The following is a 26,503-nucleotide window of genomic DNA, read 5'->3' on the forward strand; positions in this document are numbered from 1 at the left end:
ACATAGCGATCTATTTTTTTTTAATTTTTTTAATATTTATTCATTAAAAAAAATTTTTTAACGTTTATTTATTATTGAGAGCCAGAGAGACACAGAGCATGAGCATGGGAGGGGCAGAGAGAGGGGGAGACACAGAATCCGAAGCAGGCTCCAGGCTCTGAGCTGTCAGCACAAAGCCCAACGTGGGGCTCAAACTCATGAACCGTGAGATTATGACCTGAGCCAAAGTCAGACACTTAACCAACTGAACCACCCAGGCGCCCCACAGTGATCCATTTAAAACATGATTAAATCACATTAACTTTGTGGGTTAAAATCCTCCGAAGGCTCCTGTTCTCACATGAGACTGAGGCCATAATTACGATAGTCTGCAGGGTCCTCCAGACAGACCCCACTACCTCTCCGACTTCGTCTCCTACAGTCCCCCCTGCTAGACAGACAGACACACACACACACACATACACACACCTCCTTGCTGTACCTGAACACCAAACACAACCCCAGTTTCAGACTGCCACACTGCTCCCCTCTGCCCAAAACTCTCTTCTGCCTAATATGTATACAGCCGGTTCCCCAGGCCCTCCATGTCTCTGCCTAGATAATACCTTGTTGGTGAGATTTCCCTGACCATCCAATGCATAGTAGGAACCCCTCTCCTGCACCACTTGCTATCCCCTTGCCCTGCTTTAACTCAGAGCATCTATCATCATACCAACAAGTACCTGCTTGTCAGTATCTGTGCCCCGCACTAAAATCTGAGCTATCTAAACACTAGGCCTTGATCCAATTGCTCACGACCATATCTTGACCGTCAGAACGATCCGTGGCACAATAAATATTTTTGTGTCCGTTGAATCAATGGAGCCCAAGCAACCAGATTTGAGACCCAGTCTCAGATGTGAAACCATCCTGGCATCCAGAAAGGAGCTACGACAGAGATGCTCAGCCCAAAGAGTGTGGTTTCCTTTTGCTGCTCTTCAGTCTTGCTACATCTCACCACTTGCCTTGAGTAACTGAGTGGTGAGCACTAGGCGTGGATGAGATCATGGGTCCAGAAAGCCAACTCCTTCTTGAGTCATCCTGACTCGGTTTCTCACGCTCTTACAATTTGCTCCTGTTTCTCCGATGCTATCTGGCCTGCAGCAGCTCCCTCCACGGTAGGAAAATAGAGTATCGAATTTGCATTTCAAATCAGTGACTTGACTAATACAAAGTCAAAGTCATTATCCTCAGAACCCTTTTAAGTTTCAGCAGTGAGAATACTGAAGTCATTTACAAATAAACGATGTCAGATGAAGTCACTGAAAACCTGGCACAGATAATTTCACTTTACCCCAAAGTAAAGTGAAGGGAAAGCCGAAGACTAACCTTGTAAACTGGAATGTTTTAGTAGCAGAATCCAACGGAATCAGAGAAGGCCTTAAATTGGCAGAATTTACTTCTGTGCATTTAATGTACTACAAGACAGGAAGGCAGAGAACTGGAGAATTTTAGTGCCTCAGGCCACGACTAGAGGAGGGGACAAAAAAATGTTTGTGACATTGCTGGCGTACGATGCCTTGTTATTTCTTGCAGCTCTAGAGAATTCTCAATAAAAAAATAGTTAAAATGATAGTCTATACATATCAAGCCAACAAGTTATTCTATTACTATATTCCTATTGGGGGTAATCAGCTTTTAAATAAATGGTAGCCTGAGATACTGGGCCATCTGATCTCTTACATCCATCAGAAATGTGCGTATCTGTTCACTGTTACGGGGTTTTTTGAAGGTTTTATTTATTTTTTACTATTTTAATTTTAATTCCAGTATCGTTAACAGACAGTACCATATTAGTTTCAGGTATACAATACAGTGATTCAACACTTTCATACACAACTCAGGGCTCATCACGATACGTGTGCTCTTAATCCCCGCATCACCTATTTCACCCATCCCCCACCCACCTCCCCCCTCTGGTAACCACCAGTTTGTTCTCTGTAGTCAAGAGTCTGTTTTTTGGGGGGTTTTTTGGTTTGCTTTTTTTTTTGTTTGTTCATTTGTTGTTTCTTAAATTCTACATATATGTAAAATCATGTGGTATTTGTCTTTCTCTGACCAACGCATTTTGCTTATCATGATACTCTCTAGATCCATCCATGTTGTTGCAAATAGCAAGATTTCATTCTATTTTATAGCTGAATAATATCCCTCGTGTATATACACCACATCGTTTATCCATTCATCTATTGAGGGACACTTGAACTGCTTCCATAGCTTGGCTATTATACATAACGCTGCAATAAACATGGGGTGCACATATCCTTTCAAATTAGTGTTTTCATATTCTTTGGGGAGATACCCTCATCTATTCACTTTTAAAGTTGTGTTGGTTTTCCTTGAAGTCCTACTTCTCACTCTTCAATCGAAGCCCCGAGCCATTAGCCAATCTTTGGACAAATCCAACAGAGAAATCTCTCTCTCTACCCTAATTGCCAGTCTGTGGGTGTCTCAGAATAGTAGCAAGGTTGAAATCACCTATAAAACCATCTTCTTATAAAAGGCTAAAGAGGAAGGTGGTCTAGTTTTTACAGGATTTCCTTTCTCTATAACATTACTGAAAAACAAGACAGCTCAGCACACAGTAGAACTTATTAGGAAAGAAAGGACTAAAACAGCCCCAACTTAAAAGAGACTCAGCACTTGACTGGAGTTCTCACTCAATGCCTCCTACCACTCTCTGAGATAGGGATGATCATCCCCTACCTCCCTCCACCCCACAGGAGAGGAAAGGAAGGTTCAGAGAAGCCGAAGATCTTGCCTAAAGTTCACACACGTTGATGGGAAAGCCTGAACCTGAGCCTGGTCTTCCTACCTCCAAATCTGCACTCATGTTTAATTTTTTTTTTTAATTTTTAATGTTTATTTATTCTTGGAAGAGAGAGGGGGAGGGGCAGAGAGAACTGGAGACACTGAATCCAAAGCAGGCTCCAGGCTCTGAGCTGTCAGCACAGAGTCCAACACAGGGCTCAAACCCACAAACCATGAGATCACGACCTGAGCCGAAGTCGGACGCTCAACTGACTGAGCCACCAGACACCCCCAAATCTGCACTCTTAACCACCACGCTGCACTGGAAAGGGAAAATGGAGGTGGTAGTCGAAAAATGTCATTCCTTCTGAAATCCTAATGTAGTTATCAGTTAGAATCCAGGCACAAACACCCGCAGGTTCTCTGCTTCATTTGGAAGCTACCAACCCGTGCGGGTGCACATGTGTGCACGGGTACACGCGCGCACACACACGCGCGCCAGCGCACGCACGCACTGCAAATCTTTCCAAACTGTAAACGTCTCCAAGGCCATATGTGGGCTTTTCTTAAAGGTCACTCAACAGGCCCCAAGGAAAAGAAGGGCTTGGTCTAAAAAGTTTTATATTTCCTCTCACTTTTTTAAACATTGGAAAATCCATTTGGCTCAGAGAAATGAATAGTAAAAGGAGTTCTAACTACTGAGAGCCAACAAAATGTAATGGAAAAAAGTCAAGAATACGGCTGGACGTTATTTTCTTTTTGCTCAGCACATCCTGTCTTTAATCTGAAAGGTAAATAGGCCATGCCCAACATACCGACTCTTTTCAGGTGAAATTATCTAGGTTATAAAAACAAGCAACAACTGTGTCTCCATTATGCTTTAATTCGTGGCTGACAGAAATAGCTTCCAGAATAAATCAGAGAGGCAAAAATTGCTCACAGGGGAGCAAACCCACAAATTTTCCCTCCTTTGATAATGGACTTTTGTGAATTTTTTTTCTTCCACTTGAATTATAACTGTGTGCTATCATTATCTGGAGGAGTATGTTGCAAATGCCAGAAAAGGAAATTTTGAATTTTCATGTTTGAGTTATTTAAATCCACAGGAGAGAGAAAGAGAGAGTTTTTGCATATCATTAGTTAGTAGACGAACATCCCTGGGATATTTAACCTTCAAGTACGAGAGCAAGTGATTTTGCAACACCTCTCTCCATGACCCCACAATATCAACTTCTTGACTCCACAATGCACGTAATGGTCTGTGAGTTCAGCCATGCTAATGAGAGCAAGGCCCACCTCTGTCCTATATATTTAGCCTTCCTTGCTCCTTGCTTTATGCCACACTTTCTTCTGTATATTACAGCTGAGCAAAGAGTCTAACAGAAACTGTCATCAGAAATAGAACACGTTAAGTTTCCTTCAACAAGAAACGAGCTATACTCATGGGTTATTTGAAGCAAAGGCCATCACATTCCTTTCTCCGCATGTAATTTAAATCAAGAATTACCTACAGGGAATAATTTGAAGCAGTGTTCTCCAGAGCCGGAGTTGTGGGGAAGTTAATGGGTAGTCCCCTAAAAAGGTGGGGTGGTCAAATGGAAATGCTTCCTCAGAAGAAGTTAAACATGGTCCCCTTGCTTTTCTTTTAACCACAAGATTTCACAGAGCCTCTAGAATGCATTATGATCCTTCCGAGAAAGGAATGGAGAACATACCAGTTTCTGAGCTAATCGGACCATGGGACAGTTTAGTCAAGGATCACCTCTGTTTCACAGCACTAGAGGTCCACAGAATGCACGTGGGTTGGGGGCACCTATCAGAAGGCCCGATCTCCCTAAAGATAGGGAATGACCTGGCTCACATCCAATGGTCAGGTCAGACACCCCACATCTATCCACACTGCTCTCCCAGAGCACACTGATCTTGGGAACAGAGAGAATTTAAGCTCACAGCAACGTGGTCAGGGATACTTCTTAGGGAAAACAAGAATGTCCTTATACATTCTTAAGGACAGAATGTATAAAAAGCTTTATTAAATTATGAAAGTATACCAGTATAGTACCGCGTCCAGCAGGGGGACCATTCCATTTGACCCCTCTCATAATGAGGAAGGGAGGGAGGATGATCTTAGCAACACCATCTCAAAGACACGGTATGCGCGAGAAGTCTTTCCCAGCCAATACTTAGAAGATGTCATGCAATCATATTTAAAGTCAGAAATTAGTAGTATATGGCCGATTCAAATGTGTCACATATTTCTCTGCAGCCTTGAAAACGCAAAACACATCTGATACCTTTACTATTAACATTGAATATCTATACTGGAGTGCAAATTAAAATGTGCGGGATTGGACACATTTTTTAATAGTTTTTTAAAAGTTCCAGCGTCGGAGGGATATAAAAACTACCAAGCCATTTGACTTTCTGGTTTGGAGTACTCCCCAACAATGAGGAAGTCTGATCATAGATGACAGAATACTCTCATTGTCCTAACTCCTACCCTCAAATTGCCAAAGGGGAACCGAGAAGCCGTTGTGTTGTTTTTAACTGGGAACTGAGATCTTGTGCACCCATCCTTGTGACAGCGTGCACTCCTTGTCAATATGAGGTACCACCTCTGCCTGTGGACCCTCTACCCAGCACTGACAAGCACATACTTGAATCCTGAACTATTAGGTCTCATGGCAAAACCTGAACTCTGTATCCTGCTTTTCAAACATCAGTAACCCCCAGACAAAAATTTCCCTCCTGCCTTTAACCAAACGCTGCTTCTGACTCCTTTGTTTCAAAGACTAGCAAGGGTCCAAAAATTATGTGAGAAGGTCAGAAAGAATCCTTTCAGAAGCACAGCATTCAGCAGCAAAGCAAGACCAAAGGAAACCGAAGCCGCCCCTCAACAACAAGGTCACTTCCTTAAGCAACACACACTGATAACATGAGGAAGGACCAAGCACAGACGTCACTGAGCGAGGCGTCCTCTTCACAGCCTGCTACACCTGCAACAGCCCCCACCTGCTCTCCACCCTCCTGGCCCTGCTCTGCCTTTTCTCTAAGCCCTGTTGCCCAATCCTCTGTAACTCACCCAGTTATTATGTTTATTGTTTATTATGCAACTGCCTTTGATAGAATATAAGCCCCTAAAAGCGAGGACCTCTGCTGGCTTTGTTTCTCAAACTGATAAATCCCAGTGGCTGGCACAGATCCTGGGACACTCGTCATCTTTGGATCCCAGAGTTCAAAACTTAAGGAAAGGATTATAGTCACTTTCCTTTTTTATTTTTTTTTTTTTCATTTTCTATTGGGGGAAGGGGGGAGGGGGGAGGGGGGAGAGGGAGAATCCTAAGCAGGCTCCAGGCTCAGCACAGAGCCTGACATGGGGCTGGATCCCACCACCCTGGGATAATGACCTGAGCCAAAATCAAGAGTCAGACATTCAACCGACTGAGCCACCTGGGCATCCCTAGTCACTTTCCTTTTTACCCAAAAATCATTCCAAGGCTTCTCCCTACCCTAATCCTCAATCAAAAAAAGTTTTTTAATCAATATAAATGAGCTTGAGAACATGACATTTTGATGAAATTAACAAGAAAGAGCAAAATTTATTTCACCTTAAATTGTTAATCTATTTTTTAAAAAAGTATGCTTAGTAAATACACCACTTTATAAATGACTCTACATCCTTAATGATTCCTCTGTCCTTGCTTCCCTTGATTTAAGCACTGGTCACTATACCTGAACTATTCAATTTCCTTCTCTAGTCAGGGCATGAAACCTAGATTTGTCTGGTGATTATTACACTTTTTGTCTAATAAATAATAACAGTCTGCCCAGAAGAGGCCCTACCAAAGCACAGATAAAAGGTAAATACTATAACTTGGACATCAGGCCTCTGCCATGCTGAGATGCCAGTCTGCATCCCGCGTGACTCTTAATTCATCCTCGGTTTAAGAGAGTAGTTGACTCGTGGGGCGCCTGGGTGGTCATGATCCCATGGTCCGTGAGTTTGAGCCCCGCGTCAGGCTCTGTGCTGACAGCTCAGAGCCTGGAACCTGCTTTGGATTCTGTGTCTCCTTCTCTCTCTGCCCCTCCCCTGTTCATGCTCTGTCTCTCTCTGTCTCAAAAATAAATAAACATGAAAAAAAATTTTTTTAAGAGTAGTTGATTCAAATACATACAGGAGACAGGAAGGTAATATAAACAGAGGAAAGATCGTCTCTTTGGGGCCTACAAATACAGGCCTGGATGGAGTAGCTAGATCTTACCACTTTTTCATTTTTTCATGAAATTTCCCAATTGGGGATCCAAATAAAAATGTGTTGAGCCCAGACGTGACCCATGAGCGTCAATTTGCAACTCTTGTTTAAAGCCTCAGCTCAGAGATCACTGCCACCAGGATGCCCCCTCCCATCCCCAAGCAGGTGAGACAGTCTGCTGGTATACTACATCTAGCTACCCTTGACCTTGCCAAACTTGGACAGTTCCTTCAATGAGTCCATCTTCCCTATGGGACAACATCCAGCAGAGTGCCTGGCACACGGTAGGAGCTCAAAAGATATTTGAATAAATGAAAATCTGAATAGGACCCCTGGGTTCACACTTGCAGTAGCCACCTTGAATTCAACAGTCTATTTCTCCTATCTTCACACCTTAATCAACCAGACTCCAGGGAAATGCGCCATCAAGGTCATGACCATTGATACCAAGTGTCACACTAAAAGAGGAAGGCCCACTCCTGGAGATCTATCTACATACTCTCTTTATTATGAGGAATAAGTACCATTCAGCATATTGTGAAGACAGAAAAAAAAAAGGGAGAGAAGCACAAAGTAAAAGAGTTATGTATCATGTGCTTTGTAAGAGACGAGAAAGTCTATGAAAGAAAATTCAGTTAACAGCCACCTGGTCTATCATCCAACACTGGATGAGCTCCTTACAGATGGGAGTTAACTGAGATGTGTGAAAAATATTTCTATTTTGTTTCTTACCTAGCACTTTAAGAACAGATCCTGCCTATTCAACCAGTAATTAAAGATCACATATACATTATGCTTTGCCTAAAAAGCAGTAAATACGGGATTTACCATTCCAGACACTATTTGGAAACAGACCCAAACGTGGAATTGCTCTCCAAAACAGAAGGCTGTTGTAGCAAACCCTGGTTTCTCAGAAAGCCACCGAAATCTATCCTGTGCTTTGACAGTTCTCCCCGTTGTATTTTCTCACGCTCATGATGAAAACTTCAAGGAGAACTTACATCTGTGCAGAAGAGGCACTGGCATTCCTGGAGTGTGGTCATCTTGTCCAGGGACTGTTCACACAGGCAGAGTTTGCAAGTGACGAGGGGGGACGGAGCCAGGTCTCCCGGCGTCGGATTTTCGGTGGTCATGGTGAGACAGTGGAACCTACCAGCTGAGCCCATCAGCCCATCAGCCTTCTTCAGTCTCCTCAACCCCTACAGGAAGGTCCAAAGCAGAAAATATTGCATTCATTAATACAGCTGTTGTTTAACCAACACATTTGGGCACCAACAGAGCAAACCTTCACCTTCCGGGATATCTAGGCATACATCAAAGGCATTTCTGAGAGCCATGGCCTATAGAGCTTGCCACCTTGGCAAGGTGCTCCTGGAGAAATTGAAGGTGACCTCACCATCCTGACTCATATAATGTAAATTATGGGAACGAAAAGACCACAAGGAATAAACACGCCATTTAGGAGTTGCATACTATAATCCAACAGATTTAAAAAAACAACAACAACTTGAAAATAGGATGCCCCACTCAAAAAATTACACAAAAAATTACCATGAGATCCAACAATTCTGCTTCTCGGCATACACCCAAAAGAATTGAAACCAGGATGGAAACCGATACTTGGCACACCAATGCTCACAGCACCATTATTCACAATTAGCCAAAAAGTGGAAACACTCTAAATGCCCATCAAGAGATGAAGGGATAAACAAAATGTGATATGAACATTCAACGGAGTATTATTCACCTTTAAAAGGGAATAGGAGGACGAGCCTTAAAGTCATTATGCCCAGTGAAATAAGCCAGACACGAAAGGGCAAACATCGTATGATTCCATCAATAGGAGGTATTTAGAGCCATCATATTCGGAGAGACAGAGTAGAAAGGTGGGGTTGGGAGAGGGGGAAATAGAGGGTTACCATTTAATGGGTACAAAGTTTCTGTTGGGAATGATGGCAAAGTTCTGGAAATGGAGAACGTGATAGTTACACAACACTGTGAGTGTACTTCGTGCCACCGAATTACACACTTACAACAACTGAAATGGTACACTTTACGTTCTATAGGTTTCATACCAATCAACTTTCTTCAAGGGGGGATCAGTGCTAATTGTGTTCTGTCACATATGTCCTTGCATTTACTCTTTTGCAACCGTGATGATTATTTCCTTCATCTTATAGAGATGCTAAGCAATCATAACTTCTTCTGAAGAGGAGTTAAATAATCTGCCTGGGTTCTCAGAGCTTGTATAGAGCAGAGCAAAATTCGAACCTCCATCTTCTGAGACCAAGCCCAGTCCTGGCCCCTTACACCAGAGACTGGATATTATGTGGAAGGATGGAACGGGGAGAGAAAGAAGTTACAAGGGGTAGGGAGAGAGGAAACCCGAGACAAAGAGATAAAGAGACAAACAGCCCATGACTACAGCTATCGAAGGTCACCGAAACCGTGCAGAGTAAAATCTGTCTCTAAATATGGCAAGACAATAGGATTTTCCTACACTGAAAAATAAAAATTATAACTGAAACCCTTCTACTTGTTTTTATTCAGATTATCTTTAGAAGAGGTAAAATAATTGTGAAAGTAATCTTTGATAGTTTATAGCACATCAAGAAATTTCATGTTCTAATTAAAGAGAAGGAAAATCCTAAAGTTCTTACCATTTCAAGAGAGTATGGCCAATCCTAATAAATTCTGCCACAGAAATAAATGTAAATACGCTCTCCCCCTACAAGAACCAGACTCTTCTCATCCCCATTTTGGAGCAAAAGAAATTACATGTTTGGCATTTGTTATGTAGCCCCACAGTGGCTTATGTCTCAACATACAGGTACAAAAGTATGACAAGGGAGAAAAAAACAAATTGTATTGGATGGAAAGAAAAAAGATCTATGAGATCTAACTGCACTAACTTTCTTAATGTCATACAAGAATCAACAGTTATTATAAACTCTAGTAACCTGAAATATTCAAGGCTTTTTACCTACTCCCTCAGTAGTAGACTTGATTAAAAATAAATTTAAATAGGAAGCTAACCAATGATTGGCTTCCATGATAGTATTTCTTGGGAAAGGCCGTATACGGCTTAAGATGTGGTGTTCTTATTTACCTATTAATGAGCTATCATCCAAGAGCAAATCAACCTACGTATAAAATTCAGGATTTTGAAGTTAAAGAAAAAAAATCTCTCTTTAGGGTCAATTAGTGATTTTTACCTCTCTCCTCTTTCCAGGTGATGCTTAGACAACCATCACCTGTTTGTTTCTCCAAGTAACACACACATCACCAATTTCATCCAAGTGTTGTCTTCACATTTCTATCTTCCCAACATGGTGTATACACCATATTCTGATGATCTTTGCCCACAAAAAGAGAAATCCCTAGTCAAACATCAAGAAGAAACACAGCCAGTACACTTAGCCTGATGAGCACTGAGTAATGTATAGAACTGTTGAATGACTTCAGTGTAGCCCTGAAACTAATATAACACTGTACGTTAATTACACTGGAAATAAAATGTTAAAACTTAATAAAGTTTTTTTTAAAGGAAGGAGGAGGAGGGTGAGAGGAGATGGAGAAGGCTGCAGCAAAGAAGAAATGTAGCCAGTAAATGCTTCTGGAGGGAAGAGGGGACTGACACAGACCAGAACCTCCCCATGCCACAAATGTCAAATACGGGAAGAGCCCATTTGGAGGAAGCTGTTAGGAACAGGTTAGTCCTGCTGTTCCAACACAGCAAGAGATGTAGGAATTCTTCAGCAAAGTCAATTATTTCTTATAGTCTCAAACCACATTTTTTTTAACTTTTAAAATTAAAAAAAAAAAATTTTTATCTCTACCCCCAATGTGCCAATGTGGGCTTGAACTCACAACCCCAAGGCCAAGAGTCTCATGCTCTACTGCCTGAGCCAGCCAGGTGCCCCTATAGCATTTTTTAGAAAGAGACATAGGACACTCACAAAATGAAGACGTAATTGCATACTCCTTAGATTATCTCTTAGAAATGGTCTTTTGAGGGCGTCTGGGTGGCTCAGTTGGTTGAGCGTCCAAATTCGGCTCAGGTCATGATCTTGGCGCTCATGAGTTTGAGCCTTGTGTCACACTCTGCTGTCAGTGCAGAGCCCGCTTCAGATCCTCTGTCCCCCCCCCCCATCTGCCCCTCCCCCCACTCGCACTCTCTCTCTCTCAAAAATAAATATTTAAAAAAAGTTAATAGTGAAACATGGTCTTACCACCTGCCATATCCATAAGTTTGCACTCCTTTGTGAGTTACAAACCAAAGTTATAAAAATATAAAAATATCTATTACCTCCAAGTTTCTTCCTGTCCACTTTATTTGTCGTTATTTGTGTGTGTGTGTATGTGTGTGTGTATGTGTATGTGTGTGTATGTGTGTGTATGTGTGTGTATGTGTGTGTATGTGTGTGTATGTGTGTGTATGTGTGTGTATGTGTGTGTATGTGTGTGTGTGTGTATGTGTGTGTGTATGTGTGTGTGTATGTGTGTGTGTATGTGTGTGTGTGTGTGTGCGTGCATGCGTGCATGCGTGCATGCGTGCGTGCATGCGTGCGTATGTGTGTGCATATGTGTGTATGTGGTAAGAGCACTTAACAGAAGATCTCCCCTCTTAGTGGGGCGCCTGGGTGGCTCAGTCGCTTAAGCGCCCGACTCTTGGTTTTGGCTCAGGTCTTCACCTTGCAGATTGTGGGTTCAAGCCCTGCATCAGACTCAGTGCTGACAGCACAGAGCCTGCTTGGGACTCTCTTTCTCTCTCCCTTTCTCTACCCCTCCCCTGCTGCACTGTCTCTGTCTCTCTCAAAATAAATAAATAAACTTAAAAAAAAAAGTCTACCTGCTTAGTAAAATTTTAAGCTTACAATGTAGCATTGTTAAGTACAGGCATTATGCTGTTCCTGAGGTACATATGTATCTCCTAATTCATCAAGTTGTATACATTAAATATATACAGCTTTTGGCCATCAATCATACCTCAATCAAGCGGTTTACTATATATACACATGTACACAACTTTTTAAAGTATATTTTATCTGTAAAAATATTTTGATAAAAGCCTTTTCCAAAGCAGAGACCTGTTCTGTTAAAGCAACAACAAAAATTCCAAGCATTCCAAACAAGGCCGTACTTGTGACTGAGAAAGAGGAAGGAGGTCACATATTTCATCTCTGAGATGTGCACAATTCAAAATGATTCTTCAAAAAGAAGTGATTTATTTTTCTGTGGGCAATAACACTGACTCCCTGAAGTGACGGCATTCAAACATGTTTAAGGCGATGGAATTTTACAAAAGCAAAATCTGGAGTAAACTGCCACCGTGTAAGGGAGCTAAGGTGGGCCAGTGCTGGTGGAAGAGGACAGGGAGAGCCAGGCCAGGTCCCCTGGACCTGTCCCTGGGCACCTGCCAGGCACCATCACAGATGCTCAAGGCTTCACCAGGCACAGTCTGAAAACCTGCTCTTCGAGTTTTCACTCTGGGCAAAATCAATTAATAAAGGTTTTAAAAAATGAATGACTCAGGGCACCTGGGTGGCTCAGTCGATTAAGCATCCAGACTTTGGCTCAGGCCACCATCTCGTGGTTTGTGAGTTCAAGGCCTGTGTCGGGCTCTGTGCGGACAGCTCAGAACCTGGAGCCTGCTTTGGATTCTGTGTCTCCTTCTCTGTCCTCTCCCACTCGTACTCTGTCTCTCTCTCTCTCAAAAATAACACACGCTGAGCGCTTCATAAAAAGAATATGAATCCAGAAAATCCTTTCACCCTTGATTCATTACATACAGAGCTCTTCAAGGAACAATCAGGACAGTCCTGAAGTTCTCTCCTTAGAGATGTCGGGAATGGCTCCCAGGTGTCCTAGTGTCCCTTCACTTACATCTTATTCGGATCCCCCAGTCTCCGCAGCATGGAACCACCAAGAGAAGAAATTAAGCCGCCCACCCAGACCATAAGCAAACAGCATGAAGTTCAGAAGGGGTGTCCAGAGGAAGCTGACCCCCCACACACACACGCGCGCACACATGCTGGCAGCTCCCGACCCTTTCACAGCACCATGTCTCCGCAGGTGCACTGACGGTTCACACCCGCTCCCTTCTAGGTTTTGGGGAAAGCTATCCACCCAGAGAGCCGGTAATTCATCCCACTGCCTTGCTCAACTGGTTCTGCCTCATACCTCACGTATCACCTGAAAGAAGAAAGTGACCTGAATGGTCCACCCTCCTGCTTGTTTTAAAACGGTAACGGTAACGAGGATCCCAGCTTTTACCATTATGGCAGATGTGACCCAGCCGAACCCGATGAGGAAAGAATTTTGGCAGAGAGGACAAGGGGCATGTTGGGGAAGAAAAAAGAAACCGGACAGCTGCTTTTAGGTTTAAACTCGCTAAAGTTAATGGCATGGGTGGGGGTGGGGCGGCGAGGGCGGACTTCACCCAGATTCTACAAGTATCACTTGCTTAAATATAACTAACCACACAACGGGGCGGCATGCTAGAAGCACAGGATGTAGAAGGACTTTTCGTATTCTGCTGGCGGCCTGGAAAAGCAATCTGCTCCAAAAACGCAGAGGCTGGAAGAGCCAACATTCAAAGTATTTTTAACTAATGTCGTCTACGCCTGCCTCACTACCCAGAGTCTCGGTGATCGTTCCACAGCACAAAAGGATAATGTAGTCGGAAGGGACAATGTTTCACCGGGATACTTACCTAGTTATTTAGGAATTTTTGCACCATTCAGCAAAAACTTTAAAATTCAGACAAATGGATGAAGCAGAATTAAAGAGACCCAGAGAAATAGAAAGTAAACGGAATGAATCACCTGGATGTTACTGACAGAAGAGAATATGAATGCGTGTAAAAAGCCAGCTGATCTGTGCTGAGGTCTTAATTCCAAACCGTGCTACGGAAGTCTAAGATCTACTCAAGAACAAGGGACAAAACAGAAGAGGAGACACAGGAATACTCTCAAAGTGTTTCCATGCCCATGTAAGGCACTGAGTCATTCCTGTGAGGTAGCTGGAATAAAAGATATGAAAGCATGACTCAGAGAAAGCTTACAAAGGGAAAGGTTTTCAAGAAGGGTAGGTGGTGGGGAAGGTACGTCTGAAGTGTTGCCTTCATAATGGAGAGATTTTCTCAAGAAGCCAATATTCTAACCGAGAATGAAACAACAATCCAAAGTTCCCATCTCTGCCTTGTTAGGAAGCTCTCCCAACACCAACCAAGAACGACATGTCAGGCAACCAGATTCCACTCAACATAATCTGAAAATCAGTACTGTGTTGACCCTGGCACTTCTGCCCAATGCAACTATTTAGCGCCAGTTCGTGTTCTCAACAGAAGCTATTAACGACTCAAATGGTACAGACTGAGTCTAGTGAAGTTCTGACCCTCATCAGTCACTAGCCATTTGCTGAAGTTCTACCCTAAGTATAGTCTGGAATGGAAGGTAGACCAGCTGGCTGGTAGAGTAGCAAGGGCAATGGGTATTAGTGCTTAGTGAGGTAAGGACTTAGGACAGACCTCCTTCGTGGCCAGGGCTGTGGTTCCACTGTTTGCATCCCTGACCCGCTCTCTGGCCATTCGGGGACTAGATGGACCAGTACAAACCCAGTGATATCAGAGAAACAAATATCTTCTATCTACTTATTTTTTAATGTTTATTTGTTTTTGAGAGACAGAGTACAAGCAGGGGAGAGGCAGAAAAAGAGACACAGAATCTGAAGCAGGCTCCAGGCTCTGAGCTGGCAGCACAGAGCCCAACGTGGAGCTCAGACCCACAAACCACAAAATTGTGATCTGAGCTGAAGTCGGACGCTTAACTGATTGAGTCACCCAGGCACCCCTACTTAATTATTTTCTGAAAGAGTAACACCCAAGGCCAACAACAGATACCTGGCATCACATATGGGACACTTTATCATTATATGCAAAAACAAGACAGATTAGACACTATTCTCGAGTATAAACAAATCCAAGCCATTCTTAGTTCTTAGGTGTGATGGAAGCAAATATTCACCTACTCGGGCTTTGTGAGGTAGCAGCATTGCTGTAAAAGACTGTTTACCATCGTGCCTCGTGCAATAGGAAAGCAGACTACGTCTTCTTCCCCCAGGAAATGAAAAAGTACTTCAGTCTGTAATTCCTTAGCTTTAACATATTCATCCCAACAGTTACCAAGATGTCAACAAGATTATAAATGTGTAACCCGGAGACTGTAATCTTCTAAAAATGGAACTAATGTGCAAATATATCCCTATTAACTCGTATACAGGTTAAAAGGACAGACACTCCATTAGGAGGAATATCTTTTTTTTTTTTTAATGTTTATTTATTTTGGGTGGGGGGAGGGACAGCGAGAGAGAGAGAGAGAGAGAGAGAGAGAGAGAGAGAGAGAGAGAATCCTAAGCAGGCTCCGTGCTGTCAGTACAGAGCCTAACGAAGGGCTCGAACTCATGAACTGTGAGACCATAACCTGAGCCGAAATCAACAAATATTATTATTAGCATTGTTTTCTAAACAGTCTCTTTGCTATTTGAAATTGTTATGTATAAAGTCTGTTACAGCTATTACTAAGATCTAATTTTCTTCCAGCTATGTTGAGATATAATCGATATGTAACATTGTATAAGTTTAAGGTATACAGTGTAATGATGAGACACAGATACACATATATGTCTACACAAGTTTCGAAATGATTACCATAGTAAGGTTAGTTAACACACCCATCACCTCACACAGTTACAATTTTTTATGGTGAGAACAATATCTGATTTTTATGTTTTTTCCTACAAAACATTCAGGAGAAATACACAGAAAGATTTATGGGGACAACGGCTAACAAAGCAGATGACTAACTCTAAATCCTTCAGGGCACAGCCATCTGGGACGGCAAATTCTAACATCTGCACAATGCTGATCCTTTTTCTAAAAAGTACATTCCTTTTTTTCTTGCCCTGTTTCCACATTCTCATTACCGCTACAGGGAAAGGCCCAAGAGGAGAAAATCCGTCCCTGGCTTTTCTAACAATGAAAACTTATCAGAGAAGGCAGGCGTGAATAGGAGAATAACAGCTCCGTGATATTTTCGGCACTGTAATTTTACACTCTTCGTGGGAGCTCCCCACTCAACACCGCCAGAGTGCCCTGCCCACCCCGTTTTTTTAATCAGTGCTTCCCTGCCTCCCACAATTATTCATGCAGCCCTGCTGAATAATTCGTCTTCCCTCTGCCTGGCATAACAACAAAGCTCAGAAGCAGGAAGAACGCCACTTAAAGGCAGGTCAGACAATGATGTAATGAACAGATCAAGGAGACGTGTTATTTCAGAAAGCCCCATACAGAAAGAAAGAGATGGGCTGACTTCTTGGGTCGTGACATTACCAGGAAACTACAGTTGCTAAGGCACACATAGCTAAATCAAAATGTTTGCTCCAAATGGATACAAACTTGTATCTGTATTACCCTCTCTTCTGAATGTCAGAAGTTTCCTATAGAAACTTTAATTAGAAACAAATTTAAAAGCAGCTTGGGAGAGGACTCCCTTCCATCCCACACTAAGCAAGGTGCAGCAGGTATGTTTTCATTCGCCTTTGCCAAATCCTTTTCTCAAAAACCCAGTAATGCAGGAAACAAAGTCAACCCCACAAAGAATTGAATTCTGAATTCCACACGTTAGGTGCTAGTGATGTAAAGGTGACCGAACCCAGTCTCCACTTACAAGGAGTAAACTTGTTGAGGAGGTTGTCAACAGATAATGTTCTATAATGATAACAGAGGACAATTTGTGGGTTTCTATGAAGCTTTGACCACAAGTCCAGCAAAGAGACAAATGAGAGATGATGTGTTCTTTCTTCCCCCAAAGACAAAGAACCAGTTGAGTAAAAGTCTGACCCTCAAACTCATGACTGCAGAGGAGATGGGAACCAAGGAGACACGGGTTTAAGAGTATGTTCTTTAACAGATGCTACAAAAGCCATGTGATCAGCAGTATCCCCAACTGTGAACAAGAGAAGTATTTTGCACTTAGGTTGTTGTGATTTCAGTTCAAGGAAAGAGGTCTCCTCGTAAACGAGAAGTTTCTCATTCCGTGTTGCAAAAACGTTGGCCGCTTTTACTTTCTTTAATGTATAGCCTCCCGTGTCTTAATAACCATTGAAATGCGATGTGCTGGGTTTAGAAATATGCATCGACCCAGCAAAAGCAAATGCCAAAGTTAATAAAAATAGAACATTAGTACAGACCTCCTGCCTATACCTAAAGGTGAAAAAGCAAATTAAAAATTAAATAATTAAATTAACTTTGGTGAGGTTATGCCTCTTCAGGTTACTTAACACTCAGATGACATACGGGAAACATTACCAAAAAAAAAAAAAAAAGTCAAGATGACAAACATCTAACACACTCGGGTAAAACAACATGACTGAATAGAAGCTTCCAGAAATTAAAGCAGGCATCCCTGGAAAACAGTCCCAACACTCAGGACTAATGACTGCAGATGCCTACTCCCCAAAGCTCAAAGTGGAAAGGAGGATTTGTGTGGCATTTTGGCTCCTTTCCCATATCCAAAATAATCAGTTGCACAAAGTAGGTTTAGTCCCAAAACTGTCTGGACTTTGTTCCTTCACCAACATCTGGGTTCAGCATGATTCCTGACCTCTACCTCAAACTGGTGATTTCAAACACGAAGAACCTCACTGAACAAGAAAGTAATGTCATAAGTCAAGGCCACGGGAAACACAGAAGCCAGAATTAGCAGAAACACCACGGAGCAATGATTCTGAGGTCCTTATAAATGCTCCTAAATACTTAACACATTAAACCTGCTTCTCAAAATCGAAAATTTAAATTTACCTTCTCAGATTAAAAGTACTCATCTTCTTGAAGAGAAAGGTAGTTTTCAGGAAGCTAAGTGGTCTTATGATATAGATAAAACAAGCTTTTTTTCCTCTTTCTTTCTAGATAAAGGATAATTTTTCTCTCTGCTGTCAAGTTTGGCTCAGAAAACCTGGTTCACAATCTGGGAGACCCAAAAACTAATTATTAAAAAAAAAAAAAAAAAAAAGACGTGTCTTAAACTGACCTACTTTGAAAGCCTGGATGCCTTTAAATTGCCAATGAACTAAAGCCATTCATGAGAATGGAGCTTTTGAATGCTGAGAATGTTCTGTGGGGCTCAGTGCAAAGATATTTGGCACAGACGACTATAAATATTTGTAAAACTCTGGGTAAATGGACAGTGCTTGACCACACTCACACCTCACTTCCAGCACAGTAGTGTAGGAGCAAGTTATCTAGGGTGATTGGTTTGGGGGCTTGGGGGGTTATGTTTTCTCCTGTTTGTTTTAAATAAAAAGTTCAAGCAGCCCGATTCCGCGACTTGACATCTGTTTTACACTTACATTCTCTATATACATGTGTACCTTGTATTTGTTTACTCATCACGACAGTTTCAATTCATCAGAGGCTACTTTAGAAACAGAAGGGTTTTTCTCTTTCCTATTTCTCCAAGTGTGTGCCCACCACAAGGGAAAAAAAAGACCAGTCACAGGTGTGCAAGGGTAAAACAGGAGGGCTGTGAAAACGTGGCCTTGGGTTTAATACAATGATCCCAGTGGGGCCCATGGTTCTGCTACATCTATCTTTCTTGCCCCCTCCCCCTCCCCAAGACCATTTCAGAAATAGTGACGGGGCTGCTACTTAGGAAAAGGACTAGGGTTGGGAAGAGGGGACAGGGTCAGCAGATGGAGGGACCAACAGAGTAGTGAGATCTGAAAGGGACCAGGGACCCAGAGGCTCATCTCAGTGCACACTGCAGCAGCCAGATACTTTAATTAGCCAGCAACTCTGTGAAGGCTGGCTGGGTTCCTTTTTCCTCTTACCCACACCCTAAAAACTGAGTCATCTCCAAGTCCATTTATTTTGCTTCTGGGCCTAGACCCCCCCCCCCTCCCGCCCCATCTGCTGTTTCATAAATGTGAGATACATTGTTCTTTAATTCAGACCTTGCAGACTTCAAACAAACATCCAGAAATGCCACCTTAGAACACTGATAGTCCTATGGGGACTCCCAGCTAACCTCTAATCAGATACCTGCAGCAGAAAAGAAATAAGAAAGTGACCCACGGTAGTGAGAGCATGAAGACAGAGGACGTTTTCCCAGACAGGGAAATGCATTTCTGAGAAATCTGAATGTAAGACGTGCATGCATCAGGAGTAGACTCACAGCAGGATCCCCCAAAGTCACAAGGAAAGCAAAAGGTGCCCCGAGAGGAGAAAGCTCAAGATCCCTTTTCTCTGCTGAAACAGGAATCCCTTTCATTTTAACCCAACACTTGGGAACGGCGATACAGGATCCGAGTGTCCCTCTGTCTTATCAGCAACTGCCTGACAAAATAATCGCTATAACGTATGGCCAAGATCCCATCTCCTTCCCATCTACGCGTGTCAACACCGTGCTGTGTGCGTTTCCAAACAACGGAAGGTCAACGTCTGAGATGATGCCAACTTCTGGTCTCCCCTTAAGAAAGACACCGGGGAGGTCTGACCTAATCTTGCATTTGCCAATCGGTACATTTCGCAGAGGCCGTGTTACTGGAAACGACACCGGTTTCTCTTCTACCTTTTCCAGGGGCGTCTATTTTTCAAAGTTAACAGGTGTCTCAGGCGTTCGGAAGGAATCCCACTCTGTGCGCTGTTAAGCAGAGGAGGCAGAAAAGAAAGCTACGGACCATGGAGTCCGGGTCTCTCCGTCCCCGCCCGCCCGCCCGCGGCGGCTCAAGCGCTCGGCGACACCTACCTGGCGGGAGGGCTCGGTTCCTCCGGGCGCCGCCGGGGCTTCTCAGCAGCCTGGCCCGCGCGCCCCGGGGAGGCGGAGCCGAATCATTCCCTCCGCGGTCCTCCGGGCTCCGCGGCCCCAGCTCTGCACCCCGCGGGACGGCAGCGGGACCGGGGCGGGGGGTGGAGGGGGTGCAGCCGCGGGCGGGAGGGGGGAGGCGGGGAGGAGGTCCGACAGGCGCCCGCTGCCCCCCCCCACCCCCCGGCGAGCGGCCGCGACGCCCCGGACCCCGCGGAGCGTGGAGCGCAGCTCACCAGCGGCGGCGCCGGGAGCCGCGCGTGTATTTATACAGGAAGCTCAAGCGCGGCACTTCCTACTTCCCATCTGGGTCGCCCTGGAGCTGCAGGTGATGCTCTTTTAACCCCGTGCGGGCCCGGCCCCCAGCGCGCCGCCCCCCACCCCCACCGCCGGCCCCTCCTGCGCTCGCTCCGCCGCCCCGGGACCTCTGCCGCTCGCCCTTCTGGGGCGGCTGCCGCCGAAATCCGGGGCAGGGAGTGTGGCTGCAGCCCTCCGCGTCCTTCATCCTGCCCAGACCGGGGCATGTCCCCTCTTGGCCTCCCAAGCTTGTTGCTTCTCTGCGCCTGTCCTGCCGGGACACCTTCGCCCTCCCTCCCGATCCCGGCTCTTTAACTCGCCTTCTTCTGCTGCCGGGAACCCCCGACCTGCCTTCCCAGAAAACGGTTTTGTATAGACACGCTGCCCCGCGCGCGTCTTCTCAAAAAACACCGTGTACCTGATTCTGGCCTTTGGGGGCTGGTGAGGAAGTCAGAACGCAGGCAAATCGAATCAGCACAGGCTTCGTTTACCTCCTAAAATTAGAGGCACGCCTTGATGACTATAATTTTGCTTGAAGTGCTTTACGGAAAAATTATGTGGGAGCCCATTGTAACCTAACAGGTTGTATGACGTTAAAGAAAAGGCCGGGGCGCCTGGGTGGCTCAGTCGGTTAAGCGGCCGATTTCGGCTCAGGTCACGATCTCGCGGTCCGTGAGTTCGAGCCCCGCGTCAGGCTCTGGGCTGATGGCTCAGAGCCTGGAGCCTGTTTCAGATTCTGTGTCTCCCTCTCTCTGACCCTCCCCCGTTCATGCTCTGTCTCTCTCTGTCTCAAAAATAAACATTAAAAAAATAATAATAATTAAAAAAAATAATAATAAATTAAAAAAAATAAAGAAAAGGTGACACAAATATCCAGAAACCGTAGGGTATGCTACGGTGTGCCTTCCTCACTGCCAAACCTTGGACGCTTACTGTGTGTGATGTGGAAAACATGATGATCTATCTGTTCAGTCCCTGCCAACCAGGCCGCCCCCCCACTCCCACCCCCAGCCCAGGTCACAATCATAGTCCCAAATCTGTCCAACGGCTGCAATTTAGAAATGTCGCTGCTCTGATTCAGGAATCTTTCTGTACTCGAGACTCAAGTTCACTGTGCTTTTACAAAGGCCGTCAGGAATGTGCTTCCTAAAAGGAAGGGACCCACACGCCCTTTGTGGAAGGGATCTGAGCGTGCCAACAAAGTAGTGGCAGTGAGCTCCGGGCCAGCCAACACAAGTACACTGCTTCTCAGCCCTCTGTGTTCAAGAAAACCTCCAGGTCGAATCCAAGTGTTGAAGAACACAGCTATCTGGGTGCGTGATGGCAGGACAGGCCTGGACCAGTCCCTCAGTAGGGGAAGAAGGGAAGGCAGGCAAGGGAAATAAGACAGTAAGAGAACACGAAGTGAGGAGGGACCCAGAGTAATAGAATCAGGGAACGTTTGAGATTGAAAAGTTGTTCTGGCTACTTTCATCCAAATGCCTAATTTTCAAGGCAAGGAACCCGATGTCCAGGGAGATTTAAGTGGTTGGCTAGAACCAGATACGGGCAGAGCTGGAATGAGACCTGAATCCCTGTTAGGTGAAAAAGGTGCCTGTGAATAACCACCCCATGTGGTCTAACCTCAGATTTAGCAGAGTAGCTCAGGTTCTAAGATAACCAACCTCCAGCCGTTTCCTTAGAAGAGTGACCACTGCCAATGGACTGGAGTCGGGGAAGAGAAACAAACCTCCTTCTGAGAGGTTAGTTTATTCATTGGTGTCCATACAAAACTTTGACGCCTTAAACCAAAGTTCAACACAGAATCCACGTTTTAAATTATCATGCAGTTAAGTTAGAATCTTTTGTCAACTGGATAAGGCAAGAGACTGCTGCCATGAAAACATACGTTAAGCGATAATCATGCTGCCTGTTGTGCCAAACGGCAAGAAGAAAGGGGAAAAAATGCATAGTTAAATAACATCTGCATCGATTATTTTCACCATGCAGGTTTACAAAAATCACGTTAAAATTTTAATCCAAGTCAACATGTAGAACACTACAGTATTATGTGAACAACTTTTTCAGATCTGGAATAACATACCTAGGAATAAATGTAAGCAAGGAGGCGAAAGCCCTATACGCGGAAACTGTAAGAGATGGACGAAAGAAACTAAAAGCACAAAGACTGGAAAGATGTTCTGTGCTCACGGACTGGAAGAATAAATATTGTTAGAATGTGTATCCTATCCAAAGCAATCTACAGATTCAGTGCAATCCTATCAAAATTCTGATGGCAATTTTCATAGAAACAGAACCTACAATCCTTAAATTTGCGTGGAACCACAAAAGACCCCCAAAGCAGTCTTAAGACAGAACAAAGCTGGGGGCGCCCCAGGTGGGTCAGTCAGTTAAAGCTTCTGACTTCAGCTCAGGTCACGATCTCATGGTTTGTGAGTTTGAGCCCCGTGTTGGGCCTGCTTGGGATTCTGTGTCCGTCTCTCTGTCTCTGTTCCTTCCCTGCTTGTGCTCGCTCTCTCTCTCTCTCTCTCTCTCTCTCAGAAATGAGTAAACATTAAAAAAAAATTTTTTTTAATCAGTTGAGCAAATTTGAAAAAAAAAAAAAAAAAGAACAAAGCTGGAGGCATCACGGTTCCTGATTTCAAGCAATATTACAAAGCTATACTAATCAAAACTCTTTCAGATCTGCCTAATTCGTCTATAGTGTGCATTCATTGATTCTCTCCAGCATTTCTTGATCTCCTGCCAGACAAGCTGCTAGATGCTAGAAAGACAAAGGCAAATCGGTTCCTGTCCTCAAAGAGCTCTTAGTCCAGGGGAGGAGTCAGACAAGAAAAGCAATGATCAGGGTACCATGATGAGTGAAATGATAAAATGATGCTCTGTGGGAGCACAGAGAAGGGCAATTCAGCTAAAGGAAAGGGTTGGTGAAAACAATCAAGAAAGGCTTCGCTGAGAAAGGGACTCAAAGCTGTGTCTTCAAGCAGCCGAGTGGGGAAGGTGGAGAGAGAAGAATGAGCCAGAGGCAACAGACAGGGCAAGGAGCTAGGTGGTGCTTGTCATAAGTCAGAGCAGATGCAGTCAGAATGTAAGAATGATGGCCTGAACCCACATAGTAACAACTGGCACAGAAAGGAAGGGGACGAACAGAGAGAGATTTGGGAAAGAGAAGTGATGGGGCCTGATTGGATGTGGGGGTGAGGGGGGAGAGGAGCCCAGGTTACGAGTGCCACCAACTGAGAGTAGGAATGGAGGAGAAGCAGTTATGTGGAAAATGATGATGCACTGAATCATTCAGAATCCGAGGGGCCTCTGGTACATGCTGGAAGACTTGTCTCATAGGCCATCAACAGAGAGATCTGGAATTATCATCATTTAGGTGGTGGTATGGATCAGCTCACCAAGAGCTGAGATCACCCACAAAAGGTAGCATGCTGTGGGGACGCAAAGGCTTTGGACCCATCCAAACTCCATTGCCCACTCATTACTGGGTAACCTTAAACAAGTTTTAACATACCCCAAACTCAGTTTTCTCTCTCATCTATAAAAGAGGAATGATGATATTCATCTCCTAGGTTGTTATGGGGGTAAACGAGGGGTTTGTAAAGTAGCTAGCACAATGCCTGCTGACACCACCCAAGTCTTGGGGGCAGTGAAGGTCACCTCCTGGAATTGTGCAGTACACAACCTGTTCAGCTGTACAGCATGGCCCTGTCCTGATACATAATAAGAGCTCGGTCAATGTTATTCATCTAAGGAAGGAAAATGGGAAGCAAAAAGAAAGGGATCAGAAGAGAACCCAAAGGAACACCAGGATTTAAAGGGTAGGTAAAAAAAAAAAAAGAGCCCTCAAATAAGGGTGAGAAGGAACTACTTCTTTTAGACCACAAAAATAAATATCACATTTGAGAAGTAAAACCCAGCCACTACGATCTATAAAAATATTTTTTTCTGATCAGTAATGACACGATATTACAACCTGTCCACATGAGACAGCAGTCCTGTTGATATTCATAATAGAGAATCATTTCCTAGTCTGAATTACATACCTCCATAAAAGAAAAAGCAAACAAAATGTTCACATTAACCGTAAGTAATCCAAACTGTGACAGGAATCTATTAGCTTGTCATATACCTGAAGTCATATAAAAGCAAAACCAAAATAAATTCAAAGCATATTCTCCCTACATATGAGGCCAAAAATATATGTAGAAATAGAATGACTAGCTTTCTCAACACGTACATGTAAGATGCTACATAATAATATATGCCATACTATATGTAGTATATAATAGATATATATTATATATTATAAAATGCACTGAGGTCCTACATAAGAAGAGAATCAAATGGAATTTCTTTTCAAAAATTTCTTTAATTAATATAAAGAAAAATCGGGGTGCCTGGGTGGCTCAGTCGGTTGAGCGTCAGACTTCGGCTCAGGTCATGATCTCTCAGTTGGTGAGTTCGAGCCCCACGTCGGGCTCTGTGCTGACAGCTCAGAGCCTAGACCCTGCTTCATATTCTGTCTCTGTCTCTCTCTCTCTCTCTGCCCCTCCCCTGCTCACGCTCTGTCTCTCTCTTTCTCTCTCAAATATAAATAAACATTTAAAAATTAAAAAAAAAATCGGGGTGCCTGGGTGGCTCAGTCGGTTAAGCGTCCGACTTCGCTCAGGTCATGATCTCACAGTCCGTGGGTTCGAGCCCCGCGTCGGGCTCTGTGCTGACCGCTCAGAGCCTGGAGCCTGCTTCAGATTCTGTGTGTCTCCCTCTCTCTCTGACCCTCCCCTGTTCATGCTCTGTCTCTCTCTGTCTCAAAAATAAATAAACATTAAAAAAAATTTTTTTTAATTAAAAAAAAATCAAGATTCACTTATGCAGCTGAAATTACTCTTCTGATACACCTTAGTAGGTAAATTAGTAACACATACCTTAGATGTGACACCTTAATTACATCCTGTGTTAAAACCTAAATTAAAGGAAAAGATTTGTTCTGTTTCAAAAAGTCAGATGAAAGAACACAAGTATTGAGAAACCAGCTTCTGCAATAAAGTGCAATTCTGTCCACAGGAAAACATTTAAGGCAAAGGTCATGGTGTCCTGCTGCTGACAATTTGGCCATTTCTCCTTTCCGAACAGCTATAATTTTATTTGCATTTTTCTGGCGCATCTAATGGTGCTCATTTATACATTCAATCAACATTTACTGAAAGTATTGAGCACAGAACTAAGAGTGAGACACAATACAAAATAAGACTTAAGAACACTACAAAACAATATGATAGAGACTATTCCAGAGATATGCCCAGGATGATGTCCAATTGCCTCAGACTTAATAACAGAAGTTTTCAAAAAGCTAAAGACATGTCATTTGGTTCTACTTCATCCATACAAGAGCATCTCAACATCTCACACAGCAGGTCAAAAGCAGCTGAGCCCCAACAAGAAAAATCTGACCAGAATAATCTCAATCCCATTGCCATTATGCCACACAAGAACCCATCATGACTCGAGATGGGAGAGCTCAACCAGACAGCAAGACTCCAAAGGATTCAGTCGTTCAAGACTCTTAACATCCCACCTACAACAACCACTAGCAAGCTGGGGTTATGGGCCAATGAGAAAATGGAATTCAGCCCTCTTGTTCATCACCTAACTGCAGAAATAATTACTGCATTAGCCCTGACTTAAGATTCTGCACTAGACGGGCGCCTGGGTGGCTCAGTCAGTTAAGCATCTGACTCTTGATTTCAGCTCAGGTCATATCTCACAGTTCCTGGGATCAAGCTCCACATTGGGCTCCATGCTGACAGCACAGAGCGTGTTTGGTATTCTCTCTCTCTCTTTCTCAAAATAAATAAATAAACTTAAAAAAAAAAAAGATTCTCCACTAGAAAGTCTGACGAAATAGCCTTGAGGATCCTCATATTTGCAAAGATTGCATTAATCCTTCTGATACTAACATCTCTTTCAAATTCCTACATATTGGTCAATGAAAAAAAAATTCCAAGCAAAGTTCCCATAAGTCATCATCCCAGCCACTGTGCTAGTTCATTGCCCCCTTTCCTCTTCCGACAAAATGTTGAATCATAAAGTCTCCAGTGGAACCAGAAGCCAGGTTGAACTAACACATACTATCATCTGCAGTAGATCAAAGAAACCAAAATTAAGGTTGTAGAAGTCATGGCTAGATGAATGCTGGATTGGGACATGTGGGTACCTTGAGGCGGAGGGCTCCTATTCTGTATCCTGCAAGAGAAAAACATCCCCTACACTTGGGAAGCCTATTTCCTTTCCACA

General features: G+C 43.7%; 1 protein-coding gene across 4 annotated transcripts in view; it reads right to left on the reverse strand.

Annotated features, from left to right (window-relative positions):
• The window catches only part of RNF144B (ring finger protein 144B), a 183,704-nt gene that overhangs the window by 60,798 nt on the left and 96,403 nt on the right, over positions 1-26,503 (reverse strand). For 2 of the 4 annotated variants that reach the window (XM_043590725.1, XM_043590726.1), the window contains exon 2: positions 8,045-8,242. In XM_043590725.1, coding sequence (XP_043446660.1) covers positions 8,045-8,209 — 165 coding nt within the window. In that variant the 5' untranslated portion in view covers positions 8,210-8,242. Of the gene's footprint in view, positions 1-8,044; positions 8,243-19,849; positions 19,972-20,621; positions 20,734-26,503 lie in introns of those variants that run through there. The other 2 variants (XM_043590724.1, XM_043590723.1) reach the window with 2 other exon arrangements.

Source organism: Prionailurus bengalensis, chromosome B2 (genome assembly GCF_016509475.1).
Source record: "Prionailurus bengalensis isolate Pbe53 chromosome B2, Fcat_Pben_1.1_paternal_pri, whole genome shotgun sequence".
Classification (NCBI taxonomy): domain Eukaryota; kingdom Metazoa; phylum Chordata; class Mammalia; order Carnivora; family Felidae; genus Prionailurus; species Prionailurus bengalensis.